The 22,347-nt window shown below is 40.4% G+C and overlaps 1 protein-coding gene across 2 annotated transcripts; it reads right to left on the bottom strand.

The window, feature by feature from the left end:
• Positions 1 to 372: 372 nt before the first annotated feature.
• On the bottom strand, positions 373 to 16,665 carry YTHDF1 (YTH N6-methyladenosine RNA binding protein F1). 2 transcript variants are annotated; one of them, XM_026697371.2, is made up of 5 exons: positions 16,051 to 16,665; positions 13,761 to 13,785; positions 10,805 to 10,884; positions 6,347 to 7,888; positions 373 to 2,048 (listed from the first exon to the last, which is right to left on the bottom strand). In XM_026697371.2, exons 1-5 carry the CDS (start codon positions 16,075 to 16,077, stop codon positions 2,022 to 2,024), a joined length of 1,701 nt encoding a protein of 566 aa, XP_026553156.1. In that variant the 5' UTR covers positions 16,078 to 16,665; the 3' UTR covers positions 373 to 2,021. The 2 variants fall into 2 exon arrangements, with proteins under 2 accessions (XP_026553156.1, XP_026553157.1); XM_026697372.2 differs by having other exon boundaries at positions 10,805 to 10,898; positions 16,051 to 16,636.
• Between the last annotated feature and the right edge of the window lie 5,682 nt (positions 16,666 to 22,347).

Genomic DNA, 22,347 nt, shown 5'->3' with positions numbered 1-22,347 from the left:
GGGCACAGCAAGGGTCATAAACACGAACCAATTCCCAAGCACCTGAATTTTGATATGATTACGGGGATGTTGCAAACATAACTGTGAAAAATTTATTAGTAGTCTGGATTTGGGTGCACAAAGAACAGAAGATCCTGACCCCCTTCATCTTATGTATGAGTACCGCCCTCTCTTCTTGGAGCAGGACACCTAGGAGAGCAGAAACAAACTCGAGTTTTGAGTCCTAGAAGCTGTCTATCCCACTACCAGCCTTAACGTGAAGGTCTCTCGTCTTTTTAACCCATCTTAGCGAAGAAGGAAAGTGGTGCGAAGAACTGGCAGGAGCCTGAAGGCCAAATGAAGGGAGAGGGAAGAAATGAAAGAACGTCACACTTGCTAAGTAGGTATTATTTATTAAGGCTTGTATTCTCCTAGAGGAAAAAGTTAATCTGATGCTGCTCCGTTACTCCTTACATCAGAAGTAACAGACAAAGCTATATGTTCTAAATACAAGTCTAAATGATACAGCTTAAAACTTTCATTTAAATTGGAGGTCCTCTTGTGTAAATATTGTTTTTCAGAAGATATCTGCTTTCTAATATAAGTAAAAGATCCTCTACAATTAAACACGTGCAGATTCAATGTGCTAGAGCAACAGGCATGAGCACCAAGAATTCATGCTAAATTTTTGAAAACTCCGGTTGGTGGCCACTTCTTCCGACAGCTTCCTCATTCCACAAAAACATGACAGAAGATTCATTTCTTAAAACAATTGGTTTTTTTTTTTTTTTTACTCATCCAACAGAAGAAATAGGCACACGCACACACAATCAATTTTAAACATCTGAAGCATAATCCATCGTATGAGTCTGAACTAAGATTCGAGATTAAAGCTCACCATTATTAGTATAAAATCTTAAGTGTCTTCCTCGAGGGGGTGAGTGGGGGAAAAAAAAAGGGGGGGGGAGATTAAAAGTAATGAATTTAATAATATTAAAAAGCAAGGGGAAATTAAAAGCCACATTTTGCCCAAGCCCCTGCAATGTTGAACATATATTTAAAATGATTAAAAGCTACAGATAAAAGCAAAAAAATTATGGTAGGAAACTTGTCAGCTTTTTCTTGCAAGATATGATACAACGCAGATGTTCACTAAAGTTCACCAATTATAGACAAAATAATTTAAGACGTAAAGTACAATCCATGAGGAATATTTCTCATGCAATATCCACAAAAAAATAACTGCAAATGATGAAAATGTACAATTGTGTTTGTGTGAAATCCCATTTATACTTCTTGCATGTGAAATTGCCCCAGTGAATTACGTCTTTTTGATTTTCTGTAAGGAAGGCAGAAGTATACTTTCAAAAAAAATGTTTTAAAAATAACGAATGTGACAGATAAAATTGAACTTCATAAAATAACCCGAGCTTGCTAAATTAAATGTCAATACTTTTGACACAGGTTATTTCTTAAAAAAAAAATACAAATCAAACTGGTATTTTTGTTTCTACTTGCCATAAGAATGAAACTGACTGTGGGAATGGTGAGACAAGGGGATCTGTGGTACATAAATATAAAAGCAATGACGTTTATTGTTTAGAAACATAATTTGTGCCGCAATTAAAAGTCTTTGGAAAAAGGCTAATATTTTCAAAATCTTCAGTTGTGGATAAACTTGTTTAACCAACTTAAATTTTTTTTTAAAAAAAAAACAAGAAATATCTTTATTAATGGATTCTACAGCATTTTACATAGAAAAGATTACAACTTAATGCATATTCAGCTGGGCAAACAAAAAAACAAAATCCAACCCCTCCCACTACAGTGTACTTAAAAGATGCAAGATTTGAATTTCCCCTGCAAAAAAGAGATATTGGAGCTGAAAGCTTTATAATCTCCTGATGCCAGAATACACAGCACCAAGGCATTTTTAAAAAAAGATTCAATTTTTCATAATCAAATTTAATATCAGTTCTAGTATGTATATATATATATATATAGATATGTATATATATATAGCAAACCATATATGCTTATTCTTATTGTTTATTTTGATTCTGACGTTCCTGCAAAGAGAAAAACAGGAAATTAGAATGTGAAAACCCAATAAAAACTCTTTATCTGTCCTAATTTTTTTACAAGCCGCGTCACCCTAAAACAATGGGATACCCAATCTTTTAAAATATGTTTTTGTTGCATGTACCCTGTGGCCTGCATATGATGTAACAAGATTTACTTAAAATAAAAAACAAGGAAATTGCTTTCATGCCATGCTATATGTTTTAAACATACCACAATATAGCTTTTCTTGATAATTTTAACTCTTAAAGCTAAACTAGGATACCTAAAGTCAGTGTTTTCTGTAAAATTAAGAAATACTCCAAATACAGAGAAGTACATTTCTTTGTAAATTACAAGTAACACCTTAAAACCAGGTTTAAAGGAGTATGTTTTGTAGTTTCTAGAACTCTATGGAAAGTGACTTTACTGATGGAAAGTAATGTAATCCATGGTACATTTAACCTTGTCTCTGCTGGGGGTGTGTTCATAGAAAATAGATATGAATGGATTATATAATGCGAAAACATTTTTCCACGAGTGTATATAAGGAACTTTAATCTTCAATGTAGCCGCCTTCTCATCAGAAATAGGTATCATAAAGTACATAGTTTCAGCACAGACCCACAAGCCTGTTATTTTAAGGGGAGAAAAACGTTTTATAGTTTGGCCCAAAGGTGCTTTTTCAAAAAGCAAGGGGACCTTTGTTTTTTCCTTGAAGATGTTTCGCTTCTCATCCAAGAAGCTTCTTCAGATTTCTGTTCAGTTCAACTGAAGAAGCTTCTTGGATGAGAAGGAAAACATCTTCAAGGCAAAAACAAGAAAGTCCAGTTGCCTTTTGAAAAAGCACCTTTGGGACAGCCATGACCTGGATGACTGAGAATCTTCACAATTTGTAGTTTGGAATTTTCTTCTGTGAAAACTTTCTGAATCACAATTTTAAAAATGGTGGCTTCAATACCCTGAACAAGTGATGGCTTCTATTTCGATGTGATCTTCAACAAGATGATATAGCATCTATTTCCCATTCAACATCCTCTCATTCCTATTATTTTCATGGTTTTCAAAGGGCTTAGATTAATAAACAGTTTGTCTCCTCAATTTTTTAAATGTTAAAAGGCCTTAAAACCTCTGTGAGCAAAAAAACCCCTTTGGCTGATCAACAGGATAAAAAAGTATATAACCTAATCGAGGTAAATCATGCAAATATTTTGAAGGGTACATTAGACCTGCATGTCTTCAAGCATAATCTCAGCCATTTGCAGGTTCTGCATCACTTCTGAAACTGAATGGGATCTTAAAAACAGGGAAATACAGTACTCGAAATCTTCCAAGTTTGCTTAGGCCGATGACCACTCCTTAGAAACAAAACTACTGCAGATGCACACTTCACTGCCTAAAGCATGTTCGTGCTAAAAAAAAGGACTGTGTGGAAGCTTTTACATTTCAGTAACTCCAAAGCCACAATCCATGGTGATCTTTTTAGGTGAAAGAAGCAGAAAACGCTATCCAGAAGGCAAGTTTATTTTGCACCAAGAAATCTGCTTCTTTTTTCCCCTGTGGGTATCAGTTGTATGCATTAATTTATATGTCAGCCTAAATCTAATTGCTCTGTTGTGTTCTGTAAATTATTTGCAAATATTTGATAGTTACTGGTGTAGCTAAAATAACATTTTTGTAAAATAAATAATGCCATTTGAATAGAATGACCTGTCATGCCATTATTGCAATGCAAGGTGAGATCATTTTGTTCTGAGCTTCAGTGTAAACAATTTAAGCTGGTGCAAGCACACACAGAAATTCTACAAGCAAATATTCAGTTGAAAACATTCTCTTCTGTTCCTAATGAAATTTGGGAAGTAAAGATACCACCTGAAATTTCAGGTAATTCAACTAAGCTTACAAAAAGAACAGAAATACTCCAGTCTTACATTATTCCGGGGCAGAACCACATCCTTACAACTCACAAACTAATAAGTCATCTTCAATTCCACTCATGATGACATATACTGCAGTATTTCTGCCACTTTCTCAGGGTGATATGAAACTACAGGTAGTCCTTGATTTACAACAGTTCATCTGGTGACCATCCAAAATTACAATGATGCTAAAAAAAGTGATTCATGACTGTTTTTCACATGATCGTTGCAAGCATTTCCATGGTTACACAATCAAAATTTGGATGCTCAGCAACTGGTTCAAATTTAATGACAGGCTCAGGGGTCCTGTGATCCCCTTTTGCAATCTCCTGACAAGCTAAGTCAATGGGGAAGCCAGATTCACTTAACTACCTTGTTACTAACTTAACCGTTGCAGTGATTCACTTAACAAGAAAGACATGGCAAGGTCATCAAACAGGGCAAAATTCACCCAACCAGTATCTCACTTAGCAACATAAATTTGGGGCTCAACTGTGGTTGTAAGTGAAGGAGTATCTGTAGTTTGCCTTTGCTTTTTATCTATATGTGCCAGTCAGCATACATCTCCAATTTTTCAGTTAATGTGATATGCACATAGGAAGCTAAGTCAGCCATACTTGATTAGATGCTGCAATCTACCTGGGCAACGTGTAGGCCAAAGAGCTCTTAAAACCAGTAACTATAAGCCTGACACCAGTGGAAAAACTGCAGCTGAGATACAACATAGTGCAGTGGAACCAACCATTTTTAACAGCAGCTGATAAAAAGAAATTAATTCTGTAAGCCTAATAGGCACCTAACTGTGGCCGATTAATATAAATATACAGAAACATTTCCCAGACCTCACTTTTAACAATGAACTCGGTGTCACAGCGACTCTTGTTTACTCACACTTCTGACTTTTGTGCTTATTTTACCCTCCATTTTTATTTTACGCCAGGTACCTGAGAAAACTCATGAGTTCTACCATAATGTGGATTTGCAATTACTTTTTTTAAAATAAGGATAAATACTTATGTTCCAGCATTTTGGAGAAACTAAACAGTCTATGCTTCTATTTTGTGCTATGGCTTAGTTATTAATGACCTTAAAGAGATATTTGATAAATCTCATTTACCAGGTGAATTTTATAATCTTTATAGTGTTTTCCTTTTAAAACCTCAATGGTTCTTTTGGTTTTGGTTAAATCTATCATTGCCACAATGTTTCACTGAGGATGCACTGACATATTGTATTAATAATGTTACAATCAAACATTTTACACATATTAAAATAGATCCTATAATTGAGAAGTACACTAATATATTTTTTCTAAATAGGAGTATTGTGCAAAATTTCAAATTCAAAATACTTCACGTCAAGATTGAATCAATTGTTCTGTGTCTGAAACAGGCTTGCTCAATAATTCTGAAAGCATAATGAGCTTGAGATACCTCAAAAAAGGTTGAAACAGACCACTTTGAACATCAAATAATTGCTTTTAGACAAAATGTGGCATTCTGGATTTGTAAGGTTTTGCATGCCTGTGCTAAAGAGATACCAATATCCAATTTGTGTAAAAAGGCTTTCATTTCCACATGGATACTTTTTAAGCCCTTCCTTCAAATAGCAGCCAGAATATCCCATGTAAGGAACAAAAAACTGCCAATTGTGAGTTTCTTTCTTGCACTCCTCTTTAAAGTAGAAACACATCTAGCTCTTGCATGGATGAGCGATTTATATTTCACTTACAGGTAGTCCTCGACTTATAACCGTTGAGTGACAGTTCTAAGTTACAATGGCACTAAAGAAAGGGACTTATGACCATTTTTCATGCTTATGACCACTGCAGCACTCATGATCACCTGATCAAAATTCAGTCTTATTTATGACAGTTGTGGTGTATTGGGGGTCATGTGATCCCTTTTTTTGTGACCTTCCGACAAGGAAAATCAATGGAGAAGCCAGATTCATTCAACAACCACATTGCTAATTTAACAATTGCAACAAGAAAGGTCGTAAAATGGGGCAAAACTCACTAAACCAATGTTTCACTTAGCCACAGAAATTTTAGGCTCGGTTATGGTCATATGTCGAGGACTACCTGTATTTTCCTGTATCAGCCTACATCCATTACAGCACTGAAAACTAAGCCATATTTAACAAAGCAAACACATCTCAACTTTTTGGCCTATTACAATAAAGCAGGTTTTAAAAAAAGAAAGTGGTAGGGTTGAAGCCTTGTGGGTTAAATCTGAAGAACACGCAATATCTACCTTCGAAATAAGTTTTCTTTAAAAAAAAAAGAAAAGAAAGGACAGTCCCTTTGCAAACCACTCAACTCCCATTTCACCTCCAGGGTGGACTTCTTCCCCCAACTGAATTAAAATGTTCTAAAGCCAGTTTACCTTTCGTACCACTTCTTCCTCCTCCTGGCGCTTTTCGTAATGGGAAAAGTCATCGAAGATGGAGGTCGTGTGCTTGTACATAGCAATAATTTTAAGCACTTGCTTCGCTTTTTCTAAGGGCACCTCCTGAGTGTCACGGGAGTTTGTCACTGGCTTGTTGTCATTGTTCTCCAGCCTGATGTGTCGAAGCTGGTTGTTGGGAACATCTTTCACAAAGATCCACTTGACGTCAAACTTCCCCTTCCATTTGTCCTGGGACCACACGCCGGCACTGGTGCCGTAGTCCACCGACGACTTCATTTCTGCTACGCCACAAAAATGTCCACTGCCGTTGACGCTGAAGAGTAAATAGACCGGGCCTTTACTATTCATCGAGCGGAACGCGCTGTCCAAACGTTTATTGCCATGTTCTGTGCTACACCAAATGGAGTATTTGATGGAACGGTGGATATCGTCCTCGGAGTAACTCTTGATGATGAATATGCGTCCGTTTTTGAGGTTCCACTCGAAATCCTTGGGGTTGTAACTGTGAGCGGCCTTCAGTTTTTCAAGAACGGGGTGGGACTCGCTGCCGGCTCCTCCTCCACTGGGGATGGTGTTCGCTGGAGTATTCCCGGGCGGGTTGCTTTCATTACCGGTTCCTACGCTTTGGCCAAAAGCTGCATTGCGGTTGCGGGGCGCCACCCATCGGTTTTGAGGGGGCGGCGGCTGAGGGTTCTGGTAGGGCAGCTGGGTGAGCGGGGGCGGCTGGGCTGGAATTGGCTGAATGATCTGTGGCTGTGGGATGGACTGAGGAGAAGGGATCGGTTGTTGAGGAGTTGGGATTTTGGGCATGGGGCCTTTATTGTCCCAAGTACCTATGTCCATGTTATGTTTGATAGGCGGCGGAGGCAAAGCCCCTCCTATTACAGGCCCGCTTTTCACTTTCATTTTGGGTTGGGGCTTTGCAGGTTTGCTAGCAATAGCGGCCCAAGAGGTTGGCTTTGATACTGGCAGGTTGAGATTCGATCCGCCATTGCCGGACAATGCATTCGCCATCCCAGCACTGTTTACCACCGAGCCTACGGTTTTCACGGCAGAAGTCGTGACGTCCCCGCCGATCTTCAGTCCAACCATTCCCTGTTCGATGCTATTCATTCCGGGCGCTTTATTCAAAGTATCGTTATGAAATCCCGTTTGCCCGTCCACAATCGTACCCCCAAGGGAGCTGGGCGGGTAACTGTAACTGCTTCCGTAAGCCGAGTTCTGGGTCTGCTGCCCCTGAGAGCCACTCGTTCCCCATGCTGAGAAAGGAGGGTTTTCAGGGAAAAAATTAAACCGGTGTGGATAAATGTTGTTCCCCAGTCCGCCAGGCTGTCCAAACACAGCATCGTGCATGAAGTGATGATCGCCATTACTCAGCTGTCCATAGGGTGTAAGGTATGGGATAGGAGGGTCTCCTCCGGTTGACCAGGGAGCTTCACTCAGAGAGTAGGGAAAGCTAATAGAAGGTGGATAATAACTGGACAAGTAGGGATCGGTCATTGATGGATAGCTGTTGCTCTGTTAAACGACAAAGCCGCAATTTCAGTTTACCACATTAATTTAAAGTAGAAAAATATTCAAGAAAGTTCAAATCCACTCTACAATATAAAAGACTATGAGGTTCTTGGGTTCTCTCTGAGCTTGGTGGTTTTCTTGCGGACGTTCCATTACCAAACCAGGTACCATCATCAGTGCTAGAAGGAAGTGGGGTTTGCACCGATGATGTTACCTAGTTTGGTAATAAAATGTCCGCAAGAAAACCACCAAGCTCAGAGAGCACCAAGGATCCCACAATTCAATGCGGAGTTACAAATACTCTTTTATTGATAAAAGACTTTAAATGCCTTAAAACATGAATACATGTCTCTTGCTTCTTAACTCTTTCAAAATTAAGGCAGAACAATTCTTTCACATGGTTTCTCACTGACTACTTCAAGGATTCATCACAAGACACAGAGCAATTTGAATAGACATGTTTTGTTTGAAAATCTGCAGTTCAGATAAGTGAGAAGTTATTTTTAAACTTCTTTCACAATACAGTAATATGTTAGAGCTAAATTAATTTGACTGCTTTTGAACGGTTCTCAAACATATAACATTATGCAGTTATATTAAATCTTAGTAAAATCAAATATTTGTAGATTGACTAAACCATGTACTGATCTGAAACAAAATCTGTGCAAATTATGCATTTCAACAGAAAGAACCTGAAGACTAAATGCAGACTCGAGTGTGTTCATATTAAGGAATATAATAAAAATTCCCCATTTGATTTATTAATCTGTCGTGTTACTTAATTTTCCATAACCACACAAATTCTGGCCTTTTAAAATCATTGTTATGGTCTCTTTGTTTCATGTTTTGTTTGCTCACATCATTAATTTTCTTTGCATTCCACACCCATTCTCGATTCAACTTACCTATTTAAAATCACATTGCTTAACTGCCCATTTTGCTAGCTATTTTTGAAACCATCCTTCTACTTAGTGATTCCAGTTCAATTCACCTCTAGCCTGATCCCAGCAGCGTTATTCTTTCTCAATATTTTCTGCAAATCTACCTTCTTTGCAAAGTACATTGGCTCATTTTCTGTCAATGCTCATAGAACTCTCACATTGCTTTTAAACTCTGTACCATATGAATCGGGAGTCTTCGTGTTATATCATGTAGCCAGTGCTATCTTCACTCAATCTCTCTGAAAGCTTACCTCTTCTGTTCACCTTTTTCTACAGCTTGAAATGCTGCCCTGATATGTGCTTTAGAGCAGAGTTCTCCAGTGTTTCTGGCTTTGCGGACTGGGGGGGGGGGATGGTTCCACGCAAGCGGCCAGCAAGCCCACACGCAGCTCCATTTGCACAAATGGCATGCATGTGCGCCTGCTGCTCACCCAAATGGAACATGTGCACGCTTCTTGTGCAAGTGAGGATGCGTGCACATGGGTGTGTGCTCACTGGCCATTTCTGAGGTCCAGTTGCTATCCCCTTGCAGCCACTAGTGGGCCACGGACCATAGCTTGGGGGGGTGGGGTGGCTGCTTTAGAGGATTGGCTTAACCTTCAAGGTAAACCCGAGCAGTACATGGAATGGAAAATTTGAGAGGATGCTGTTCTATCACTATTGACTACACAGGGGTGTCAAACTCGATTTCACTGAAGGACACATTAGGGTTGTGTTTGACCTTGGGGGGGGAGGGCTGGCGGGGCCAGGGGGCATGGCCAGCTGGATGTCAGTTGTGTCAGGGGCACCTGTGGTGCCCAAACACTCTGCCAGTGAAAATGGGCTTCCAACCTTTTTTTGGCTGCGACGGCTTCCTGCAACCCTCTGCCAGCAAAAGTGGAGCTCGAGGGCTGCCTGCAGCCCTCCTGAGCTCCCTTTGCGTTGGCAGAGCCACCACGGGCCACTCCTTTGCTGTTTCCAGGGCAGCCCCACAGGCCAAATCTAAGCACCCCACGGGCCAAATCCAGCCCACAGGCCTTGAGTTTTTAACCCCTGTACTACACATTAGTTTTTCAGAAGACTATTATATCCTTTGAATGGGCATACACCCACAAATCTTTCAAAATTGAGTACCGTTAACCCCTTCTGGGAAACTGAAGCCCATTTTAGTCAATTATGGACTACAAAAAATATAGAAGCCAGTCATAAGACAAGATACACAGTCAAAATACAGAGTTCTTATCATTAAGAAGAACCTATCGCATCTGGCAGAAGAGGGGTGCTATGGGTGCCATCTGCCAAAGAGCTACGTATTGGGTGGAACCCAAGAGGTGGGCTTTTTCTAAATTGGTGCCCACTTTATGGAACATCATGACTCCATGTCATAAACCTGGTTGTGTCATCAGGCCTGGGGACCCCAAGGAACTGGTGAGGTGCTGAGAGATTCCATTAAGCACCCCACGGTTTTTTGCCTTTCAATAACATTTTTTAATTCTTTGTACTGGTACCACTGTTTTATGGTTTTTATTATCAGGTTTTTCATAAGGTGGGTAGCCATATAAATATGATCAATAAACAAGCCAATAAAATTTGAAATAGGAAGTCCTAAAGCTGGATTACAGAGTAAAAAGATACTACATAATTTAATAAAAACTGGAAATATCAAGTTAATCCTGATCCAGTCAATCCAATTTAATATTCTAAAATGGTAACAGTTTCAACTTTAACTCACAAGAAAAATAGTTTTACTCTGAAAATGAGTACTGTACAAAGAATTCATAAAATTCAGGGCTAATGTGGATTTACTTAAACCAGTACTATTACTATAAATTCAATGAGAATAATATGTATTCAACAAGGATAATATGAATTATAAGTGGCATTTGATTGTGTCTGTGCTAGAAAAAAAATCCTTTTAAACAAATTTCACTGCTTCCAACTGACAAGTTTAAAAACCCCTTTTAAAAAATCAAATCACTTTTCAGACATATAGACTAACCTGATTTGACTGTCCAGAAAGATAAGGCTCAAAATCATTGTCATGCACTGTATCCTTCTGATGAAGTGAACCATTTTGCACTGAAACAAAAGAGCTGCAATTATAACAAGTATACTTTGAAGTTTCAGTAAAGATCTGTTTTCTAAAGTATGACAGTATACACAAATAGAACTGTTTTATTTCTATTTAGAGAGGGGAGGGAAAGGTCAGATTTCAACATGATGAAAAACACTTCCACATGCCCTCAAGATACCATTGTTCCTTATAAAAACTATCTAAATGACAGTTACTGAATACCCCACAAACAGGTTTTTCAACAACCAGCAACAGAGTTTTGTTAAGATCATGAGTAAGACTCTCAGAATGAATTAAAATGTACTTGTCCAGGAAAGGAAAGCTGGAGCATTTAGTGTAAGCAGGAAGCCAAAACTGAGAGGCCTTCAAGTCAGCTAGCATGCCAGAAAAAAGATCAATAACATGCTGAATGAATGGCCTTTATAAAGCTCAGCCCTTGAAGGTGACATGGATTCTGTATATTGTATAGCACTTGTTAGGGGGAAGTTAAATAGACTTCTGTGTTTTTGATGATATGCACCTCATTATTTAGTAACTTGTAATGGTTTCTGCAACCTTTTGAATTTCACTCTAATAAGCTTTTTACATGTCCTTCAATGTGATAAATCATTATCACATTTGTTTTTAGCAAAACACAAGCTGCCAATCATGGACCACATCCTGTTGCCAATCATGGATTACATTCTGTCATAACAAATAATGAAGACGAATGCTAGACATGCTCTTATTTCACTCAAGACCCCAATGTGATTTTTAAAAAACTTCTGATTTATCTTTGAATTTAAATTGGTTGTTTTAATGTTTTTTAAGTATTTTTATTGCTTTATTAGGTATGCATGCCACCCAGTATCCTCATGTGAGACGGGCAGTTATAGGAATGAGATGAAATAATTTACCTATGTACAGAAACATATACAGAAATTCCAGAGTATAAACTATACAGAAAGTTGCTAACCAAGAAAAAATGACAGCCATTAATAAAACTGCTTATTATGCATGCTGCAATCATCAGAAAAGTATGATTTATGTATATTATATTGATCATTAACATTTACGTAGTCGTCCTCATTTAGTGACCAATGGTACTGAATAAAAGTGACTTTTGACCAGTTTTACACTTAAGACTGTAACAGCACCCCCGTGGACACATAATCAAAATTCAGATGTTTGGCAATTGACTTATATTTATGACGGTGCCAATGTCCTGGGATCATGCGATCCCCTTTTGCAAACTTCTGATAAGCCAACTCAATGGGGAAGTGAAATTCACTTAACTGTGTTATTAACTTAACCACACTGATTCACTTAACTTTGGCAAGAAAGGTCATAAATGGGGGCAAACTTACCATCTTGCTTATCGAGAGAAATTTTTGGCTCCATTGTGGTCGTTAGATTATACACTACTTTTATGTACATTGTGTGCAGCTGAGTTTATTGTGCTAATTAAACTTTAGCTTATGGAATTAAATTTGCTCTACTGCTATTGCACTGAGGAATAATTTGATTTTAATTGTATGTTACTTCATTTTGCCTATGTAGTTTATACTGCGTATTGTTAAAGAAAAGCTTAGTTAACAGTATGAAATAAACAATTAAACTATGCCATAAATATAAACACAACCATCAGATACTTTACTTTTTTAATATATATATATTTTAATAATATGTTTTTTAAACATATACAGGTAGTACTTAACTTACATTTCTTTTAGTGACACAAGTTACAACAGCAATGAAAAAATTGACCTACGACTGTTTTTCACATTTACAACCATTGCCGTATCCCTGTAGTCACGTGATCAAAATCCAGATGCTTGGTAACTGACTCCTATTTATGATGGTTGCAGTGTCCTGGGGACATGTGATCACCTTTTGTGACCTTCAACAAGCAAAATCAATGGGGAAGACAGATTCACTTAACTGTGTTACTAACTTGACAATTGCAGGGATTCCCTTAAGAACTGTGGCAAGAAAGGTCATAAAATGAGGCAAAACTCACTTAACTGTTCAATTGTTGTCGTAAGTCGAAGACTACCCATATATGTATATGCTACAAATACAAGGCTAATTTTTTTGAAAGATTAAAATTCCACATTATCTACAGATGTAAACATAGAATCTTTCATAATAAGCATTTCTTTGAACATGTAAACGTTATCTTATTTTTGCATTTTGATGCTAAAATATCAGAATTAGTTTGCCATTACTAAAAATAAGATGTACTAATTATGTCCAAATTCACAGCAGGTTTAACAGGACAGGCGATTTTGCCATTGATCTGTCTTTCAGGAACTCCCCCATCAAATACTACTATTTCAGATATAAGATCTACATCTTGCACTCCCAAACAAGTTCAACTTTTTGGAAGAAGTGCTCCAAAAATAGCTTCAGTGGGAAAAGAGGGATGATTTATAACCTCATAATGTTCCAATGACAGAAGAAGGAGTTGTACTTGCAGTACAAAATTATTACTATCTTGGAAATTTATTATTTTTTACTTTTGATTTTTCTTAAGGAAGGAAAAATACTCTTTCAAAGAGCACGTTCTGACTTTTAGAAACGACTGTCTGCAGAAAATATTATTTTAATCATTTTGAAGATTTAAGTTTGTTACAACTTGCTTTGTGAGGTTTTTATTCTGAAAAATACAGAAATTAATAAATTTTAAGATTTAAGATTAAATCCTAGATAAAAATCCAATAAGCTGCAGACACTTGTAGGACTGAATGTATATATATGAATTACCTCACTGAGAATTATAAAGAAGCAACAAAACACAGGCTTTTCATTTTTTAATGAATCACAACCAAACATTTGCATGAATATATTCATATAAATCTGTTATCGGAAGAACTATCTTTAAGATTAGAACACTTCTTACCTTTATTATCCTGACCTTTCGCTCTCTGTCATGCCATAGCACAGGGTACAATAAAAGAGACAAAACAAATATTTGTCATTTGTTGAGACCTCAGAATAAAGCAAACTATCATCTACTGAAAATGTGCAACAGTGATACAATATTGTATTATAAAATGAGCCTGTTTAGGTATTTAAAACTAGGTAATTCTCAACCACAAGATCTTCTCTGGCTTTAACTTTACTTTCTACAAGTGTAATGGCTTTGATCAAATATAGCATGATTTTGAAAATATTTGCACATATTAAATCAGCTTACTAATTGTATAATAGGGTTTCGTGGCCTTTCAGGATATTGGAAACAAATAATAATGTTAATAATATAATGTAATAATGTCATTAAGGATTCAGTATTTTTTTAAAGAGGAAATAAAAGGGATGGTAAGAAATTCAGTTACAGACTATAGGGAAAACATGTAGCCTTTCTATTTTAATCTATCTACATATAAATATTACCATATACAATATTGATATGCAGTACATTTTGAATCTGAAATGCCTCCCAAATCTCTTTTGCATCTGAAGTGGGCATTGCTTACCACTGAGAAATGTTATGAGCACAAACTATTCTTTTTCAACAGTTGTTTTGACCATGAATTTGAATTCAAAACTTTTCACAAATCCTTAATATGCATTTTAAGTTACCAGATAAACGTATAAAAGAAAAAGGAATGGTTCTTGGAGGACCTAGAAAAGCAGCAAGCCTTGAAATATTATCCGATGTGCAAGATGTTGGATTTCAACAGGGATATGCACATAGACATATGTATATGTTCTCTCAGTATATAAAAAAAAGGGGAGGGGGCAAAAATGTCAAGAAAAAAGTCTTGAGAAATTCAGAGAAATGTCTCTCTCCACAAAATGAAATGGTAGCATGTAAAGAAACAAGAAATGAGAAATAAACTTAAGTACCACCTATGTCCCCTTAGGCAAGTCATGATGTCTGAGACTCCGATTTCTTAACATGTGAATTATACTATTCATTTTACAGCACCAGTAAGACTACAAGAAATAATACTGAACTATTTAAATACTACAAAGCAATTATAAGGGCAATATATACTTTTGCAGTCATGAGCAATAGTGCTTTTGGAAGTTCTCTTTTTTTAAAAAAAAACTTCTTGGGATACAAAATTACATGGGAATATTTACTCCCATGTAAAAGCCAAACTCCTAGAAAGAGACTGATCTTTAAAACTGAAAGTGGGAGGGCCTGGGTGTATGAAGACTGGAACAGCTGACACAAGAAGAAACAATTATAGGAAAATTATTAAACGTCTGCCTAAGGATTGATGCTCAAAACAGAAACACACCAACATTAAGTACAGTAAAGAAAATAAAAGTAGGGCCTAGAAGAGAAACAGGAAGCTTGAAGCTAGCAAGGACATTCCTAGGAACTAGTGCGGAACTAGTAACTTAAAGCCGCTCAGGACACAGAAACTTAATATCCAGGGGGATCTGGTCTTCAGTAACTATCTAAAAATGGCTTTGGGTGGCTTGCTCCAACCTAACCCAAGAGTCCAAATTCAGATCCAAGGTGCGTTGTAAAATGTTGCTGATCAGGGTTTTTCTTGGACTCTGAGCTCAGCAGGAGGGTCGTCCCCTCTTTTTATATTCTGACATTAAGTGGGGGCTCAAAAGCTACCAGGCCCAGTCCTCCAAAGCAGTCCTCCAAAGCAGTTAAGAAAGTGCAGCAGGGGGACGACACAGCCAAGCAACCCCAAATCGAACAGGGCCAGGTAATCTTTTAGGGGCCAAGAAGGCTCGTACTTAACAAAGGCCTGAAGGAAGAGAAGAAGGGAAAGGACGGGAGGGAGGAAGAAAAGGAAGGGGAAAAAAGGGGAAGGAAGGAAGAGAAGGAAGGGACGAGAAAGCCAAAGCCGTTCGCCCAAAGAGCAGAGAAGGGGCTTTCTTCTTCCTTTGAACCTCGCTGGCTGGGTTGCTTCCTACCCCCCCCCTCGCCCCCCGCACGGGCTTGGACTACATCTCCCATCATGCTCCCTTTGCGAAGCCTGGCTTCGATCAAGGCTGGCTGGCTGGCGGGGGGGGGGGGGGAGAGAAAGGAAGCAGAGCGCCTTCCCCGCATCCATGAAAAAAAAAAAGCGCGTTATGCCCGAGGAAGGATTGGTCGAGAGCCAAGGAAGGCAGAGCTGGAGACCGGGGGCGGCGGGGGGCTAGGAAGGAAAGAAGGGGAACTGGGAAAAATAAAAGAGGGATGCGGCCGGGCCTTCCACCCCCTCCTATTGACTTACCTGGGGGTCAACGCTAGTGGCAGACATCTCTCATGCGCCCTGAAATAAAGGGGAGGGGAGCTGGGAGGGGGAAAGGGAAGAGGAGTGAAGGGGCGGGGCCAAGCACGAGCGCGCGCTCTCCCTCCCCCGCTCCTCCTCCTCCTCCTCCTCTCCCCCCCCAAGAGAAGGGGGCCTAAGCGCACGCGCGGGGGGTGCGTGGGAAGGCGGGGGGGGGAGTAAGAAAGGAGAGCGGGAGCGTTAGGTCAAGGAAAGGAGGGAGGGGGAAAAAAGAGGGCCGCGCGCACGCGCGCTGGCTCGTCCGTGCGCGTGCTCGTTTCTTTTCCCTCACATCCTTCGCCTCCACACACGCACGCACAAGGAGATGAGGGACGGGGGGAGGGGAAAAGAGAAAAGGCCAGCCGCTGCTGCTGTTTGCTGCTGCGCGCTCGCCGGTCCTCCTTCTCGCTTTCCCCGGCTCTTAGCCTCGAGAGTTCTGTATCCTCGCCGCCGCCGCCTCCCTCGCCTTTCCTTGAAAAAAAAAAAAACGGCGGGGCCGGAAGGCAAAAGAGACTCCAGGCAGCCGGAGGAGCCTTCGAACTCCAATGGCGGCGGAGACCGGGCTCCGGTGACGTCAACGCCTCGGCTGCGCGGAGCATGCCGGGAAGGGAAGGGGAGAAAAAAAAAAAAAAAAGGGCCACCGCGCGTTCGCCGACCAAGGTGGGGGGGAGAGGAAAGCATCACCTGCCGGGCATGCGCACGAACGAGATGGCCGTTACGCCAAGCAGTTCCGCCCAGTTTTTAAGTTCCCGCCCAATCCTCCATGGAGGTCGGGTGATTGGCAGGCTGGCGGGTGGGATCAGGAAAGAGTCGGAGCCAATCGGAATAACAGAAAAAGCTGAGGGGGATATCATGGCCGATCTCTGTCTCCCAAAATAGCTCCATTCATGTCTAATCCCCATACTCACTTTGAGGATGGGTGTGGGAAATGGACACTTTCCCCCATGAGGCGGCTTCGTTTTTGATTGTCGCGTGGCAGGTAGAAGTTCAACAGTTGTGGCCCGATGCTACCTGTTGAACTTTGATACCTCAATAGCAGAAAAAAGCCTGCCTTCTTCTGGCCTTACTAAGGAGGACCAGGCGATGGTTGAGTTCAGACAAAAAGCTCAAATCATAGTTTGTGTAACTGGATTATTGGGGTCATGTAACATCCTCTTCTGGAGAACATTAATGAGTTCCCTGATTAACATAATTATCAATTTTGTTTTGTGCCCCTATGAGTATGATAAGCAGGACAGTACATTGTACTAAACTATGGTTTTCTTAATCATGGTTCGTTATTATCTTTATTGTCAGACTACAACATGCATACAATAAAATTGGCTGAGCCTCCCTTCGTGCACCCTCCCCCCCAACACAACTCACAGTGAGGATAGAAGTCCCTAACCCAGACCCAATCTTATTACACTATCTGACGTTGTTGCACAACAGCACCGTCCCTGCAAGCTTATCATACTATGTTGACAGGAAGTTATTTTCCGTTCAGGAGTCTGACAGCCCACAGGTAGAAACTGTTCTTCACCCTGTTGGTGGGGCTGGCTATGCCTTTATATCTCCTACCCAATGATAGGAGAGGGAAGAAGTGCTGACTGGGGTGTGAGTAGTCCCTGGGAATTTTCCTCGCTCTTCTAAGGCAGCGAGCCCTAGTGGGGTCATCTAGTGCAGGGGTTGCCAATCTTTTGGACCTCAGGGACCACCAAACTCATAATTTTAAATCCCGGGAACCACTAATATGAATTTTGACTGATGGCTTGCTGACGGGTAGAGTAAGAGAGAGATCTGATCTAACCTCTCTCTCCACACACACACACACACACACACACACAGAGGCAAGGGTGGGATTCAATAACAACCGGTTCTTGGGCATGGCCTAATTTGTGGATGTGGCTTGGTGGTCATGTGATTGGCTGGGCATTGCTTGTATGCAAATATTATAAATATTTATGTAAATATTGAATTGTTTTATATAAAAAAGCAACTTTTACCCAAAATCAGGCAAAGCAGGCAGGCAGATTGTGTTGCTCACAGAATCACAGATTCAGAGATCTATCTTTCTGCCATCGGCTACCTGAGTCTGTCACATAAAATTTGCTCGCGAGCAAACTCACAGAATTAACTCACAGCACACCATGTATGTAAATATTGATTTTTTTTTATTATAAAAAACCAACTTTTACCCAAAATCAGGCAAAGCAGGCAGACAGATTGAGTTGCTCACAGAATCACAGAATCACTTAGAGATCTGTGCTTCTGCCATTGGCTATCTGAATCTGCACTGAATAATAGAACCTTCAGTCCTAAGGGAGGTTCAGCTCTGCTTAAAAGCAAAGCTGAAGATCTAAAGATTAGCTAAAAAGCAAGAAATCCAATGATTTCCTGCTTTCTAGCTACTCTAAATCTCCCGGCACAGCAGAACAGCTAATGGTCAGGGAAAAAAGAAAGGAAAAATAGCAACTTAGCAGGCAAATTTGCCAGGTAAGGAGTGAGTGGGTAGGGACAGTTCCCGCAGGCCATGTGGGCAGCACAGCCTTGTGTTCCCGGGCAGCCTGGATTAATTGCTTTGGGAGGGGGGGTGCTCTGAAGGTGACATTTCTCTGCAGACCACCAAAATTTTCTCGCGGACCACCAGTGGGCTGAGACCCACCAGTTGATGACCACTGATCTAGTGGTATCAAGGAACAACCCATGATGTTTTATGCTGTGCTCACAACCCTCTATAATGTCTTTTTATCCACGGCTGTCAAGCCAGCATACCACACCGTAATGCAATATGAGAGGACGCTTTCTATTGTGGACTGGTAAAAGGAGTTCATCAGTCATTCTTCCACTTTACTGTTTCACAAGACCCTAAGGAAATGGAGTCTCTGTTGAGCCTTTCTGACCACCTGGGTTGTGTTGATTTTCCAGATGAGATCTTTGCTGAGGTAGACTCCCAGGAATTTAAAGGAGGAAATTCTCTCCACACAGGCCCCCTCAGTGTAAAATAGGGTGGGTTCCTCTCTCTTCTTCTGGAAGTCTAACACCATCTCCTTTGCTTGCTGACGTTTAGGTGCAGGTTGTTTTCTAGGCACCATGAGGATAATTTTTGAACCTCCCCCCTGTACACTATTTTGTCTCCACCTGTAATAAGACCTAATATGGTAGTATCATCTGCAAATGTAATGATCATAGTGGATAGCTCAAACGATACACAATCATCTGTGTACAGTGAGTACAGGTAGGGACTGAGCACAGCCCTGTGAGGAGCCAGTGCTAAGCTTCAGGGAGGTGGAGGTGACAGACCCAGCCCTCAGTGTTTGTGGTCGCTCCCTCAGAAAGTCTTTGATCCAGTCACAGATGGAAGAGGGAAAATCCAAGCCAGTCAGCTTTTCGATATGGATGCTCGGCAGGATAGTATTGAAGGCCGAGCTGTAGTCAATGAAAAGCATCCTGACATAGTTTCCGGGTTTCTCCAGAGGGCTCGCTACAGAATGTAAGGCAGTAGCTATGGCGTTGTCTGTCGACCTGTTCCCCCTGTAGGCAAACTGATGTTTGCCAAAGTCTGGTGGAGGCATGTCCTAAGGTGTTGGAGAACCAGTCTTTCGAAGCATTTCATCACTACTGATGTTAACGCAAGAGGTCTGTAGTCATTTAGACAGTTAATTGCTGTTTTCTTGGGGACTGGGACAATAGTGGCTGTTTTCAAGCATGATGGAACACAGGCCGTTTGCAGGGAGATGTTAAAGATCTTTGTCAGGACCCCTGCTAATTGATGGGCACAAGTCTTTACCACTATCCCCAGCACCCCATCTGGACCTGCAGCTTTCCTGGGATTCACAGCCTTCAATGCAGCTCTCACTTGATGTTTGTATAGGGTGACTGGCTGGGAATCAGAAGGCTGGCAGGCAGAGGCTACGGGGTCTGGTCTGGGCAAAGGAGATCTTCAACTCCTCTACCATCGAGGTGTAAGCATTGACTGTGTTCCTCATGTTGCCCTTATAGTTAGATGCTGCAGTCCCTGACACACTTGCTTCAGGTTGTTATCTGCTAGGTGATTCTCCACCTTATATTTGTATTGTTGTTTTGCCATCTTAATGCCTCTTCTAAGGTTTGCCCTGGCCTCTCTCTATATATCCCTGTCCTCTGTCTTAAAGGCAGAATCCTGGGCTCTCAGAAGTTTCCATACCTCGGCAGTCATCCAGGGTTTACGATTCCCATGGACTCTGATGCAACTACATACAACTTGGGTTGAAAGCTACTGCTAAAGCTACAATTAACCCTGCTTGCAACCACATGGACAGCTGGATTCAGCCATTCAAATAAGTCTAGATTCAGTATCTGCAGGGCTCAGCACGTTGTGTGAATGAACTTAACACCTAAAGCAAAACCTTGATTGATTGAAAAGAGTTTGCTGAATTTGCTAAGCTGATACACGCTGCAGTAACCACAATGCACAAAATACGAGTAGTTTCGACTTAACAATCACAACTGACCCCCAAATTTTGGTTGCTAAGTGAGTCAAATCTGGATTCCTTCATTGACTTTGCTCATTGAAGCTGGCTGGGAGAGTTGCAAATGGTGATCACTTGACCCTGGGACACCGCAACAGTTATAAATACCATTATTTACCATTATATATAAGACAGGTACTCCTGGGCTTACAACCACAATTGAACCCAAAATTTCTGTTACTGAGTGAGGTATGTGAATTTTGCTCCATTTTACAACCGTTCTTGCCACAGTTGTGAAGTGAATCACTGCAGTTGCTCAATTAGTAACACACCTATAAAGTGAATGTGGCTTCCCCACTGACTGTTTGCCAGAAGGTAGCAAAAGTTGATCACATGACCCCAGGACACTACAATACTCATAAATGCAAGTCAGTTCCCAAGTATCTGAATTTTGATCATGTGACCATGGGGGGTGCTGCAACGGTCATAAAGGTGAAAAATGGTCATAAGTCCCTTTTTTCAGTGTTGTAACTTCAAATGGTCACTAAATGAATTGCAGCCCAAACCACTGGCGGGCCACAACACCAGAGTGTTATGCCAAGGAGAGTTGCACACATTAATTTAGCTAAAGCAGCATATGACATTTCTCCTTACATATAATTAATTTACAGGAAGTCTTATTACATCCTGCTAAGCTAAAAGGGCCTCTCATATTAGGCTGCAAAGATCTAAAAGATTATTAGTTGGTAATAGGAAGCTAAAAACGCTTATATCTCTTTGCTATCATTTCACTGTCTGGATTCTTGCAGCCCAGATATAGCAATACTATATTATTTATTTATTTATTTATTGAATTTATATTGCCACCCATTCGCGCAAGGCAACTCAAGGTGGCTTACAGAATATAAAATCACATTTAAAACAATTAAAAACTAACAAAAAGAATCAAATACATTAATATAGTACAATATAACAAAATCACTCCCCAACTCCCCTCCTTAATTTAGAACAGAGGTCGTATTCAGCAGGTTCTGACCTGTTCTGAAGAACCGGTAGTGGAAATGTTGAGTAGTTCAGAGAACCAGCAAATATCACCTTTGACTGGCCCCACCAACCCCATCTATTCTCCGCCTCCCGAGTCCCAGCTAATCGGCTGGGTCTCCTTTTGTTGCCCTACACAGGAGAATGGAGCTGGAAAGCAGGTGGGGTGGGGAGGGAATGGGGATTTTGCAGTATCCTTCCCCTACCTACCATGCCCACCAAGCCATGCCACCAAGCCATGCCATGCCCACAGAACTGGTAGTAAAAAATGTAGAATCCCACCACTGACTTAGAACCATTCATTTAATGACAGCTCAAAGTTACAATGGCACTAAAAACAGTAACTTATAATAGTTGTTCATATGACTATTTCAGCATCCCCATGATCAAAATTTGAAAGCTTAGCAACTGGCATGTATTTATGATGGTTTTGAACCTGACAAAGTCAATGGGGAAGCCAGATTCCCTTTATAATCACGTTACTAAGTGATTCACTTAACTGTGGCAAGAAAGATCATAAAATGGGGTAAATCTGACTTGTCTTGCTTAGCAATAGAAATCTGGGGCTCAATTGGGGTAAGTTGAGGACTACCTGTGTTGCATTATTACAACCTGGCCTCTTTATCAATGAGTGACCTGAGCAAATCAGCCGATGTAGAGCAGCTCCAGCAAATACAGTATTTGGGGAAGGATTAGAATAGGAAAAAAGAATCCTTGACATTTTTGGACTTAACTGATACTTGTGAAAAGAAAGTTATGAACACCTGCCAATATTCTGAGGTTTTAGCTA

This window comes from Pseudonaja textilis, chromosome 3, assembly GCF_049901715.1.
Source record: "Pseudonaja textilis isolate UNSWEBS1 chromosome 3, rPseTex1.2, whole genome shotgun sequence".
NCBI classification, from domain to species: Eukaryota; Metazoa; Chordata; class Lepidosauria; order Squamata; family Elapidae; genus Pseudonaja; species Pseudonaja textilis.
Note: the sequence above shows the minus strand (reverse complement) of the source record. Positions and strands in the feature narration are given on the sequence as shown.